At 44.9% G+C, this 14,428-nt stretch overlaps 1 protein-coding gene across 1 annotated transcript in view; it reads left to right on the top strand.

Moving 5' to 3' along the window:
• Positions 1 to 14,428, top strand: part of LOC135383362 (chymotrypsinogen A-like) — a 29,763-nt gene that overhangs the window by 2,337 nt on the left and 12,998 nt on the right. The window contains exons 2-4 of the mRNA XM_064612850.1: positions 8,522 to 8,610; positions 9,390 to 9,484; positions 10,536 to 10,611. Of these exons, the coding sequence (XP_064468920.1) occupies positions 8,522 to 8,610; positions 9,390 to 9,484; positions 10,536 to 10,611 (260 nt within the window). The remainder of the gene's footprint in view (positions 1 to 8,521; positions 8,611 to 9,389; positions 9,485 to 10,535; positions 10,612 to 14,428) is intronic.

The raw sequence follows: 14,428 nt of genomic DNA, 5'->3' as shown, positions 1-14,428 counted from the left end.
AGCAGACGACAGAAGTGCGAAGGAGGGAGGCTCCTGTTTTTTTATTTTTTTATTATGAGGTTGTTACGGAAGACAAGTTGAGATGGCGCTGCTGCAGGTGGTTGCGGATCAGGGTATCGGTAATCGGTGGTTAGATCTATCTCTGTATCTGTTAATGACAAGTTCCGCGAGATATGGTTGTTATGGTCGCTAAAAAGGTGTACATAGTCGGCGTTTGCAATGTTTGAAAAACATAAGTAGGTATCCTCGCGAAGGTGATCGTTGTGCTATTGTCAGTGTTTGGTCGTCGATTGTGGTTGCGTGTAATAATTTCATCCGCATCGACCATCGCTTATTTATCGCCTGTTGTGCGATATGTGTGGTGAACTGCAACGATCAGGATTGCCTCTCGATTGCGGGGCATTCCAGCAGCGTCCTTTATACGCTTTCGAGCCTGGTGTCATGAGCGCAACGTGTGTGCAAGTGTTTGATCACTGTGGGCTATGTAAACAGAAAGAAAGTTGATGCAAGGATGTCCTTATGCTATATGGGACTCCCACACGCACAACTTTTACGGTGTTATCGTTTTAAGAAATCGACGTGATACTTTCAACGTGTCACAAACCTGCAACGCGTTAGGGTATCTCTTTGCTGGCTGTGTTTCTTTGGAGCGAGACTGATACGGAAGACGTACTCAGGGTGCTGTCTTGTTTGCGTCGTCGTCCTGTGTGTGTGTGTGTGTCTGTGTATTTCGTTTGTTTGTTTAGCTCTGTTTTCGTCATGTTACCCAGGGCGTCCTTGCTTGTGAGCGTGGAAGTGTCGTGACCCCCTGTCAGTGCGGTGCTTTGCTGTGCTTAACTCTGACCTCTTTTATTTCTGCATTTCAGCATATCAGATTATTGTAGAAATCACTAAGCACTAAATTGATTGTTCTGTTCAGCCCACAAAGATTCATCGTTACGTTGTGACTATCTCTTGCTCTGATGAAATTTCACGAAATAGGAACATACCTAATGTACATATTTGTCATTACAGTTACTGAGCATATTTGTCATTTGATATGATGCATTCGACATTGTTAAAATAAATGGCCATACTTTAGTGCCAGCACACTACGTCTGTACCATTCAGGATTTGTAGTTTAATGAGACCATGTACACAAAATACAGATGTTAAAATGAACCAAATATATCATAAAGAAGGAGGTGTTATACCAGTTTCACAAGTGGTGTTCAAAGGATAGAGCAAACAGGAATGGACCAAAGAAAACACATACAACAGCTGCAACATCAGCTACAAATAAGCCTGTGCTATTATTTTGTTCAATAATTGCATTGTGCTTATTTCTTCAACTTCATATATTATTGAGGGAACACTTTTATGCAACTGGTTCGGGACTTACACATTTTCCATGCTCATTCTTTACAAGCTTCTCTTTCAACTTCATACTGGCATTGTAAATTTCACTAGCATTATCATCGCACCATTACATGCCAAACCATCACGACCACCGATGCTTAAAAACTTCCCACAGCTCATGCCATCCATTGCTAAAATACGGCTGCCAACAGCACATCATGCACTAAACAAGTGTAGCAAGGCAGGGTAGGTCGTACGAATTATGGTGTGTAGACAGCCAAAAGATGCGGACAGAAGAACAATGACACGGACGACTGCATCATGCACTACGCTCTGTGAAATCACTCCTTATTTAAGCTTTTAATTTAGGATTTCTGTTCAGAAAGAATTTGCGTTAGAGATGCAGTTAGTTATCACTCCACCCTAACACAGATCACTCAACTTTGACTGTGAAATGACATAAGAGGCCTGTGTGATGCCATGAGAATGATAACTGCCACTGTATAATTGTGTAAACTTATTTTGTTAATTTTTATTTCACCGCTTGCTTGGCATTTTTTTTAGTTTTCCAGTCACGGAATAGTTCTCTGACTATTTTCCCAGTTTTCCATGCCTTACTGGGTTGCAGACATGCTGAGATATACACGGTGATTCAAGCGAGTGGGCATTCGAGGATTACATGTTTGTGACCTGCCTCGACTAATTCTCGTTCTCTACACCGATGATAAAGCTCCGAAAAATTATTGCGCAGGCTGCATTTCTGCACTGTATGGTTATGCAGTTTGACTGTACAGCTTTGTATTGAGAGATTGTGCTATTTCTTAAGAAACAACACAGTGGAATATCAAAGCAAGGCACAACTAGAGGTGCTCATTCCAGCATGAAATCTCTGTAGTAGCACTGATCATTGTCTGCTTGCTTTCTGTATTGACCTATAGCAGGCAGTTCACAACAACAACAACAGCTTTATTTTCGGCCTTGGAGAGTGGGGAGTTTCATCGCAACAGGCGATACTCTACCCCAGTGCTTGGTGGAATGGGGGGAATAAAATAACGAGCCCCTTTACAAGAACGATCGAAGCAGTTCACAATGGCAGGCAGTTCACAATGGACAAATATGCACAATGCAAATAAGCTCACACAAAGAAAGAAATGCAACTTGAAATCACATGCATCTTAGCTACAATGTGCTGTATTACATTTATTAAAATTTACATGTTTGTATATCTTTCTTCCACAATTTCACTCTTTTTTTGAACCACTTTGGTAGTTGTCACTTTGTGGAGGCGGACATATTCATCCAGTTGTGTCAACACAAATCTATGCAACTGGACAGTTTAATGTAGTGAGCATGGTGTACTGCGTCATGAAGGACAAAGTTTGGGAGCAGATGTATGGGACATAACACTGAATATGTAGTAAAATAATACAGATGCCTCTGCATGACTAACCACCTAACTTCAGTAACGAGTGATGAACATGCAGTCTTCAGGCAACTTCAGGAAATTAATACATGATGTATGGGGAAATGGTTCAGAAGATTTACCAGCACCCAAAGCAACAGTTTCACAAGTTCCGGCCAAATGCATTATGTTGGCGCACAAGATAAGCGTGCGATTATTTCGTTCCACTTTACTGAACTTTATGCACCCCTAAGAAAATGAAAATGTGGGAGGAGAGGGGGGATTCTGAAAAGAAACAGAAGTAGTGTGAATTTCCCATTAAAAAGAAATGAAAAATTCCACACACATAACCACAAGATTTATGAACTATGGTGAAGCAAGCTCTTACACAGACATGTTTTTCGTGTGTTACGTGAAGGTCAGTTGTGTTGGGGATGGCATGGTATGTGATAAACCTAAGCTAATGCCAGCCACATATTTGTATAGCAGTAAATTTTCTTCACATGTGACTTTGAAGAACTGCTTACTTGAAACAAAATAAATAACCAGGTGTGACACATATACAATCTAATGTCACAGGCATTTGGTGCCAGTCATTCAGTGAAAGTAGTTTGCACGAGATGCCACATATTCTCCTGGTCACGATGAGGGGGAAGGAAGCTTTCCAGCGATAAATGTATGTCATAGTGTCATGTATTGCAACAGCATTCAGGCACTGTTCCGAGTGACAGATCCATAGATTTTAAAACCATTTGTCATGACGCTGATGACACATTCTTAGCTACATCCGAACTTTGTTACCGTAGTATTCCAATATTCTGTATACCCTCCACTCACTGCTTTAGGAGTGGAGTGTGAGTCAAAGCAGAGGAGAGCTGGTGTGAAATGGGAGTACCCATTCTGTGTAGTTATTGTACAGGACATGTCGTACGGGAAAAACTGTGGACCGTTAGCATGCACCTGAGCTGGTGTAAGGGGAACAAGTTGTAACATGTACAGTAAGGTATCACACATATGCATATTAGAAGTGGATATTGGTTTGGTTCACTATTTTTGAACTCAGCTATTCAGAACACGTTGAAGACAGGCACAACACCAAATTAGAGGCATTGTGGCGTTCGCGATAAATAGAAGCATGATTGCAATGTGCATGCGGGAGTATATTATAAATCATGTACAGTCAAACTCCTTTATAGCGAACACATTTTTAACGAAAATACCACTACAGCAAATTTTTTTTGCGGTCCCGCTGGAGCCTATAGGTCCAATAATGGACATCCTTTTTAACGAAAATACCTTTACTGCGAATTTTTTTTGCTGTCCCCTGAGTTTCGTTGTAAAGGAGTTTGACTGTAGCTTGATTCCATAGGAATGTGTTTTCCCATTCTTAAGATTTACCTGTACAGGATATGAGACTACACAACAAGAGTGCACTGATCACACTAGTGTAAAGCTGCAGTGTCGTCGAGCAATTTTTAACAGTCCTGCTCACAGAAATGATGCAGAACAGCATGCATACATTTTAGCTTGAAAGAAAAGCCTTGAGCTTCAGGAGACACAAAAGGGACTGTGTTTTTCTGTTTATACTATATTCACACTCAACACCTGAGTACATGGATAAACTCTGTGGCCATATGACAGCTATCAACAACATAAAAGGAGATGCATAATGTAAAAACCCTGAGACTAGGGAACACAAAGGGACAGACACAACAGACTTCGTGTTGTGTCTGTCTCTTCGTGTTCCCTAGTCTCGGAGGGTTTTACATTATGCATCATCTCACCAGCTCGCTTGCTTCCTAGCCATTCTTTCATTATAAAAGGAGAGATAGTGTAACATGGGTGCATGTTTACCCTGCTTTACTACTGTCATCAATATCCACACTGAACACGTGCACACAGAAATTAACTATGCAGCCATACGGCAGCTGTCTATAATATAAAAGAACGATAGGTACTGTTAACAGGGGACCGTGCTCTTTCACGTTCTCGTGTGCTCAGTGTATATACAAACAGCTGCACTGGCAGGACAAATCTGTACCCATGCTAACAGAAGCTAACTTTCTTTTAAGTAGTTGACAACAGTCACGTGGCCATGTACAATATTTCCATGCACTCATGCTACAGTTATGACAGAACCACATTGCCATTTTGATGTTGCGTGTACCAGCTGGCTACTATTATAATTGTCAATGCCATCTACTGATAAGTCTGTACCCTATGTTTTGTTAAATCTATCTGGAAGGTGTTATATGCAGTAATTGTAGTTGATCTAATTTTCAACTTCAAGTGCAATGCAATAATGAGCAAAAGAGCTTAAAGTTTCTGTACACATTGCCATTGATTCTTATGCAATTCAGCTCTTTTGCAGTAAACCTCAGACATATTAGTGGAGTCAGCATGTGGAATCTAGCAAGGAGTTTTTTCCTTGTGCACCGCTGCTTACTTATGCCTTTCACGTGACCTCATCATCTAATTGAGCAGGGTATCGAGAGTGCATGCCTCTATGAAAAAAGTCATCCTTGTGGAACTACGTAATAGCCTTTATTGTCTCAATATAAACAAAAATCTCATGAATACAAAGTTGTTGTGACGAATGAGTCCACAACAGAGATTTTTTTAAGAAATGATCTCCAGAATATCTGTGCTTATACAATGCACAAAAACTGTCATTGATTGGTTATGGTTATGTACCTGCAATAGTTAACCTAAAAAAGTAATGATGCATCCAAAAGGTCTCCAGCCTCCTTTAGCACACTGCTGTGTAGTGTCTTCTGCAGGAACAGCCCTACAAAAGCAGATCTGCTGTTACCATACAATAAATCAAAATAGAAGTAAGCAGCTGTCTTTTTGAATGTTTTCCAATGTAGCAGTAGTAACACAATACCTGAAGAACGTTCTCATTTCATTCACTTTTTCATTAGTCTCCTCTGCTGTGGCATGCTGAAATAAGTAAAACACACATTTCAGTTTAATCTATGTGAATTACAAATCTATTACATGTGAATCCAGGGAAAATGGGGACCTCGTTCGGTTTTGCTCCAGTATTTCCATAACCTGGGAAAGCAAAATCTGCTCAAATTCCGTGTTCAGTGTAGTGCAACAACATGCATATTTCCATGCCTAGATAGTATCCACACAACAGCCGCAAGACGCTAATGCACTTTATGATCAGTCCTATTGCACAGTTAATGGTCTCTGGATATAAGACACGCTGCAAAGAGATGACAGATACTGGGACGGTTTATAAACATGCGAGTGGATAACGCCCCTCAATTTCTCCATCGGGGCTCGCAACAACCATCTAGCACGTTATTGCTCTTACTGTACAATGAGAGGGGTGCTTACAGTGTGTATCACAGGAGATGACACTCATAATAAGCGCCAGCACAGACAGCACTACGCTTTGTTTTTGAAGATGCACATTGAAGTTCGGCCATCCGCACGCTCTGTCGGTCCATTGGATTGGTATCTGGATTTTGTCCAGTGGCACATGTCGATGTCACTCTCTTTGACCACACTTCGACGGTGCTTTTACGTTTACCATGCAAGAGCTTGCAATAGCGCCTTCGAAAAAAAAAAAACTGCTGCATTTCGTGATCCCGGTCAAGCTTTACGCCACTTTGCTTTACTAACCGCGCATTTAAACAGATTCTGCTTAATTTTTACCAGTTAGACTTCGAATTAGTGAAACATCACCTACCACAACCACTATACGATAGTTTTTTCAGCACACGTTCACAGTTACAACGTACTTAGGCCGACGTTAAACTAGCCCCTCCCCTAGTTTAAAACACGTCCCATTCAAATACATGGGTCTTAAACCACCGGTTTAAGTAGCTTGGGTGGATGATCGAAATGGAATATTTGAAGGGAATATTCGTCCCATTGCGATAAAATCCATCTCCTGGGCGCTTCCAGCAACTATATCAATCAAAACTTACCCAAGATTTGATGAAAAATTCTTCGTGAACCGGGGATTAGGCCTACCGGCCACAACCGCTTCTGGCAGACTCTGGCGAAATGCGCATGCGCCGTGCAGGAAGCTCGCTATGTACGGTGCCATTGGCTTCACAGCAGCAGGTTGTAGGGCATGGGGTGGTGATCCAGGATTGGCGAACGAAAGTCTCACGTGATCGATTTAAACTCGACGTCACTAAACCAATGGTTTAAGTGAGTTGGTGAATACGGGTAAGTCAGTCTGGCAGGCTTATTTTCGACATGCTTTAGTACGGTTCCAGATCGATTCATGCTGCGAATGCAGTGCGCCGGCAAGTACTCTCGTCTATGTAACGCTGTCCATCTTATTAGGCTTCCTTTAAGTGTATCGTGCTGGCAGTGTCCGTGTGAAAAAAAGAGATTAACAGAAAGTAGCAGGACTACACCGCTTCATTATCACGGACTCTATTTACAATAAGTGTTCATCAATATCTCCTTTCTCTTGCTAAAGGGAGTACCTGACCGCTAGAAGAGGCAATGCAGACAACAGCAGTAAGCTATTAGCCACGCATTTCCTGATAAAAGCAGTTTTATGGAACCTAGGAAATGGAAGCGTTGAACCAGTTCGCGAACCGGTTCGATTTTTGGCGTGACCGAACCGGAACTGAACCGGAACGAAATCAACGAAATACGAACCGGAACCGAACCCGTATTTTTTGCTGTTCGACACCCTGTTTACAGCATCACGGCCCAGCGCCTGTCACTCCTTGGAAGTTTGGCTCAGGATACAGTGTTTCCTTCGATTTCTTTTTGTTTTATTGGTAGGAATTGCGCTTAGTAGGCTTTATTTTGCGACGAAGATTTCTCCTTTCGTATTCCCATGTTTCCTTAATTGGCAAATGAAAGGCACCTGACCGAGACGAGGATCCAGGTGATCCAGGTATCGAGGAAGACGCAGAATTTGGTTCACGAGGGGCGGCAGACGACGGGCATCATGTATTACGTGAGGTAACTGACGTGTTTGAAGAAGAGCAAATCACAGGGAATGTATAATGACGAAAGAAACTCATGAAGAAGCCGTACGGCTAGCTTTTGAGGCTAAAAAAATATATATAGAGAGAGAGAGAAATACATGATATGGGGATGACTTCCCGTCATTGAGCAGAATGCTACCCCATTGCTGTTGGGGAAAAATGAGAGGATGGTGATGAGGATGATGCTGACGACGCTGACAGGGTTTTAGAGAGAGTCGATCAGGCCGGTAGTTTGCAGGAATTTGATGAAGGGTCGCAAGACGGACATCTGCTTTCGTGTGTCCCATGGTCCCAAAAAGAGTCTGAGGTCAAGGGGTCGGCTGCCAATCCGCGCAAAAAAATAAATGTTCATGTTGCAGAAGGATTTCCACTCGCGCTGCAGTATTTCTGACAACTGTTGGCTCAAGATGATCACCGTGTACATTTTCCCGTTTCTGCAGAGGGTCGCAAATAAATTAAGACGTGAAACATGTTTACCTTTTTCACAACCACTGAGCACTGATGTACTATATTTAGTACATGACGCCATCTTCTACATACAATAAATAGTAACCATAATTTTGTATTTTTGGGTTCCTTGAACGGTATAGAAATCAAATCTGGTCGGAAACAATTGAACTTAATACTTGAAATGTCCAGGGCCGAAAGCGTTAGTCGATTCATTCTCACTTCATTTTCAAGTGAAAGGACTACAGAGATTCGCTAACACTATGTTGTACTCACTGTGGGAGCGAGCACAACATCAATGTCATTTTATCGTATCATAGACATAGTTAACTTTACAGTTGTTGTTTGGACATCTCCACAGGTACAGAAACCGATCCTTGGTGCAGTACAAGTTGGGACGAATTCATCGTAGGTGGCAGAAATGCGACACCAGGGGAATTTCCTTGGCACGTGAGTAACGAAATGAGATTGACATGCGGAAGTCCAGTGCAATAGAACCACGGGATTCATTACGGGAGTGGAAGTGACGCATGAACACAAACAAACAAGTAAACGGTGTCACGACCAAGGCCTTCCCACACAACTAATTTCCCTTCCCTTATTTGTAAAAAAGACTGGATATCACAGTATACCATTGCCGAATAAGAATACTTAAATTATTTGTGCTTCCTTATTACAGTTATTTACAACTATATGGTGCCCCTTTACGCCACATGTTGATGGATGTACCCAGAAAGACATTGCTTGCGCGCTGACATCATGCGCGTTGAAATGAAGGACTATCGAATTAGCCATCTGAATCACACATGAGGCACATTTCAAACCGCAGACCTCACCGGAAATACGTCTTCTGCTTATGAAATGTTCGAATGTTTCCATGACTGTCTTGGAACACTGAACGTCCACTGAGTGAAGCAAATTGCCTCGAAATAGAATGAATGAGAGATATGCAGAGACGAACCCGGGAGAAGATGCTCTTCGACATACTGACAACATTGAAATTGAAGAACGTTTTATTTCCACAGTATAGGTTGTGACAGGAACCGCGAGAAAAGGTCGCAATAGTGACATATCGGAAGCTCGCATCAATTTACGTTCAGTCTGAACCACTTCATGTCAGCAAGTCACCATAACCAAATTTGTATACGTTTGCATCTTCGTGTCTCTTTCCTTTTCTTTTTCTTTTTTTCTGTGCACGAACCTGTTGACGATCTCATGCGTTACAACAGGTACGTCTGGACTTTATTCATGATGTCGGCTTGCGGTGCGGTGGAGCACTTATCGCGTCTGACATCGTTGTTACTGCGGCGCATTGTGTAACCAAGTAAGTTATTTTTATTTCTCGTTTGCGGGGGCTGTTCTTTCTCAGGCCGGGTTCCACCGCGAAGCCACTGAGTCTGCCTAAAAGTCGAGTAATGTCTAACAAAATAGAAAAGCAAAGAGAACCAACGATGAAGACTTCTTCTTTAATGGACACTAGCTTTCATGCAACAGACTACATTTCATCACGTGTAGAAGTACAACATATGATATACAACATACAAGGTACCGTGTGGCATGTAAGCGTTGAGAGTGAACCGATGTGGGATGGAAAGTCTGTGAAAAAAAAGTAAAGGAAAAGAAGAAGGGAAGACAAGAAAGGAAGCGTGTATACTATTCGTGTATCATATGTTCTACTTTTACACCTGATGAAATGTGGTCTGCTACATGAAAGCAAGTGTCCACTAAAGAAGAAGTCTTCACCGTTGGTTCTCTTTTGTATTACGTCTACCTGGATGCTGACTGTTTCCCATCACCTACAAAAGAGAAAAGAAAAAGAAGCACGCGCACTGTGTGGCGCATTTGTGATCTTGCTGATACATGAACAATCGCTTGCTAAAACCACTCTTGCGTTCACGGAATAGATTGCAAAATTGAGTTATATTCCTCTCAAACGAGGGCTTGCACATTAGGAAACGGGAAACGAATGCAGATTGTAGACAGGCATGTGAGGAAGGCTGGTTGCCCCACACTGGCACTTCCAATGCTACTGGCGATTTCTTTGTGCGTTACGTCTTCGGTACTTTACAAGAGAGACGTGAACAATCCACGTTCCGTATGGCATCCTATACGTACAATTCAAATAAAGATGAAGCAGTATTATCTAGGTCTTGTTTGGTGTGAGTTTGATGAGTGCGCGAACCTTGTGGTGGCAATGCTCTAGAAAGAGGTGCTCTAACTAAAGTAGGTGACGTCACCATCCAGTTTCGAACATCTGTACACCTTGCGCAACTTCTAAGAAAATAGGCTTCCTTGCTAAACGAAACGACCTTCGAAGGTGATCTCACATCAGCCCTGCCTCTTCAATGAACTTTCAGTAAACATTATTCGCGCAGGTTCGAAATGTCAACTCTCCGGGTTGTCGGTGGAGTCGAGTGGTCTGACCCTCCCAGTAGCACGCAGACACGGAAGGTGCGTAAATTTGATCCTGTGTCTGGCACAGACGAGTGCTCATTTGACGGTATCAAAGATCGTGAATGTTATATGAACAAGATGGGAAGTGACTGTCCTCAGGCTGGAGCACACAAACAGACGGACACTGCGTCAAGGTGCCGTCAAGGTGCCAAGAACGTGGAAGATTGAAATATCACAGTCGTCGAAAAATTCGCACAGCGGTGGGACACGAACCCTATATGGCGAACCTTACTGCTCCCGAGCGCGATAACCACTACGCTACACTGACAGGGCTTATTACGCTGTCTCCATCTTTCATGTTCTAAGACACTTTGACGCTGTGTTGTTTCCGTCTGGTGTGTCTGTTCACGCCTCAAAACAGTTTCTCTGCATTATCTTCGCAAGACGTCGTTGCCTCGTTTTGTGTTGTGGACATGTGCATGAGAAAACATGTAGTAGGGAGCGGTGAAGAGAGTTAGTGTGGGGGTGGTTAGTGTGTGTGTGTGTGGGGGGGGTCCTGTTCGTAGAATGAAACCGTGTCCCAGCGGGCAGATGATCGTGGTTTCACGCTAGGACGGTGCCTGTATAACTGGCTGGCAGGCGCAGTGGCGCGCGCCAGCGGAGGCACGTCTTCGTCGTCGCCCACGGGTTGCTACGCGCGTGACGTATACCACGCCCTTCACGTATCGCGCGAAGAGCGCCGTGCACATTTTTACCACGTGCCCTTACCGACGAGCGCCCCGCCCCTCGTGAGCTCGTAACGCGTGCAAGCGATTTAAAAAAAATAGAATGGCTTTCAGCAACAGTTACACCTCTGTCAGACGGGCACATATACAGAGTAAAATTCCTTCCACCACTTGCTTCTCTAGCTGGAAGGTCGGTTCGCTGTGACGTCCGATGATCGGGAACTGATTTCCATAAAGACGTCCGACGGACAAGGGGCTCAACAACGACGAGGTTTATTTACACTAATGTACTACACCAATTTACACATACTGCTACAAAACTCTCTGGACTGGAGGTAAAATTCACATGGGTCCCAGACCCTTGACAAGTCTCTCTCTCTCTCCTCTCTTCGGGCTCCGACACCTCCTTAAAAGAGTGACAATCTGGACCACAACCTCAACCCAGGACCACCGATCGGACGGCCCGGGTTCGAAGTGTTGGGACTCCCAACTGGATTGTTTTAAAATCTTTGACAGGAGCGTCCCTTCTTAACCCCCGGCCTCTGGTCCAGATTTACGGCCAACGGTCGCAGCTGTCAAACCGTGCAACCCGTAACTTCGAGCAGTGCAACGTCCAGGCGTCATTTCCCTGATTAAGTGCCGGGGGGTAACAAGGTTTTCCTGGAACTCACGCACACCGTGCTTTCGAGTGCTCAGTGTCACTGTTGCGAACCCTACACCTCCCTCCTTAAGTTCGTTGTGGGGCACAGTTGACCCACAAGGAACAACCATAACACGGAAGCATAGTACAATAACCCCTCCGTAACATCCTGTGCACCGAGCCCAAATTTAAATACTTGTACACATGAACATATACAAACTGCTATCGCTCACTGTCTTTGATAAAACAAAACGAATGCAGTACATTATGACTTGTCCACAATACACACACTAAGCACAACTGTTGAAACACAGGTAGCCATCATTCGCGGACTCCTGAAGCAGTGAGAGTCAGTACAGCTCCCAAGGTCCACGTTTCCTTCATAACAATTGGCCCTAACTCTGTCCAAATCGCAGACGTGATAAAGCGTCCGCGTTACCGTGCGCGCTCCCTTTTCGGTGAATAATGCTCACATGATACCGCTGGAGGGCGAGAGCCCAGCGCGCAAGCTTTGAGCCCTGGGGCGTCGTACAAGTAAGGTATGCCAATGGATTATGATCTGACACCACGGTGATCTGCGCCCCATACACCCAATGGTCGAATTTTTTGAGGCCCCAGATGACGGCGAATGCCTCACGCTCTATAGCCGCCCACCGAACTTGTGTTTCAGTGAATTTATGACTGGCAAAGGATATGGGTATCTCCTTGCCGCTAGAGTCCTTTTGGGCCAAACACGCCCCAGCTGCGTACGCCGACGCGTCCGTGAATAATCAATATGGCTTTTCAGGATCCGGGGTTGTCAGTGCCACCGCCTCAGCTAAGCTGAACTTCAAAGTTGAAATGAGGCTTCAGCCTCCTCATCCCAAGGGATCTCGTTTGGGATTCTTTTTCCCGTTAGGCGAGTTAGGGGACCTGCTATTCCCGCATAGCCTGGCACGTACTCGCGGTAATATCCGCACAGTCCCAGGACACTTCTGAGCTCCTTCTTGGTGCTCGGTCTCTTTAGCTCGGAAATTACCTTGATTTTCTCCGGGTCGGTAGCATGGTGTCCGGATCCAACGATATGCCCTAGGTAGCGTATCGAACCCTGAGCCACTTGGCATTTTGCCATGTTTACGGTTAGTCGTACCCTTTGTAGGGTTGTCAGAATCGCTGCTAAATGCCGCATGTGATCGTTCCAACATTCTGAATACACCGCTATGTCATCTAAATACGCACAAGCGTACTCTTGATGTTCTACTAGGAGTCCGTTAACGATCCGTTGGAAGGTGGCGGCTGCATTTTTGAGTCCGAAGGGCATCACCCGCCACGCAAACTGCCCGAAATGCGTAACGAACGCCGACTTCTCCTGGCTGCCTGCCTCGAGGGGAATTTGCCAGTATCCCCGGCGTAAGTCTAGCAGCGTGATAAATCGCGCCCTGCCTACACGAAGCACCAGTTCCTGCTGCAGCGCCATGGGATAGGCATCATCTACGGTGCCCGCGTTCAAAGCTCGATAGTCTACACAAAGTCGTACACCGCCATCCCTCTTTGTGACGCAAACCACAGGATGCGCATACTCGCTCGTAATCGGGTACACCAACCCTTCTTCAAGCAGTTCATTAACCTGCTGCTCGCTTGCTTTCTAAGGAGTTGGGGAGTGCGGTAGGGAGAAGACCGTTTGGGGACGTGTCCCTCTCGTAACTTTATTACGTGCGCGTCAACCTTTGCAACTGAGGGGCCGTCTTCAAACACCGTTGCGAATCTTTCAAATAGCTGCCTAACTTGATTGGTCTCAACCTGTCCTAGGTTGGAGGTAGCTTCCAATGGCAAAATTTGGTGCCCTCTATCACTTCTGGTTGGTGCTGGTTCCACGTCACCGAATTCCTCGTCCCCTTGAAAACTCACTCCCACGTGATTAACCCTGGCTTGATACGCCCGCAAATTGTTCGCGTGGATAGTCCGCGTTTTCCCATCGTCGGTTAAAACATCGTACGAGTGTTCGCGACGTCTCTCTATCACTTGGTACGGACCTCTCCATTTTGGTTGATGTTTCGCAACTCTGCCGTTGTCGAAAACGATCACCTGATCCCCGGGTACAAATGTTTTCACCCTCGTCCGACGGTTATGTCTCTCGGCGTACTCCGCCTGCCGCTTTTCCGCAACTAAACCTGCCGCTTCGGCGGCTGCCTCGAATTTATGCCTGAGTTGCTCCAGATACTTCGCGGGAGCCTCCCGAAGTTGGGCCGGGACTCCAACCTGCCCCTCCCAGGTGTTCTTCAATATCGTTAGCGGGCCCGTCGGTGACCTGCCGTACAGGAGCTGAAAGGGGGCAACACCGGTCGTGTCGTGTGGCACCTCTCGGTATGCCCACAACAGAAAAGGAACGAACTTGTCCCAGTTCTTTGGGTCGTCCCTCACGACGTGAAATAACATTCGGCGGAACACGCGATTCCACCTCTCAACAGCGCCATTACTTTCGTGGTGCTCTGCGGTTGAGAAACGGGGGGAGCACCCGAGGCGTCGTAAA

This window comes from Ornithodoros turicata, chromosome 2 (assembly GCF_037126465.1).
Source record: "Ornithodoros turicata isolate Travis chromosome 2, ASM3712646v1, whole genome shotgun sequence".
NCBI classification, from domain to species: Eukaryota; Metazoa; Arthropoda; class Arachnida; order Ixodida; family Argasidae; genus Ornithodoros; species Ornithodoros turicata.
This window is presented reverse-complemented; position numbering and strand designations above follow the sequence as displayed.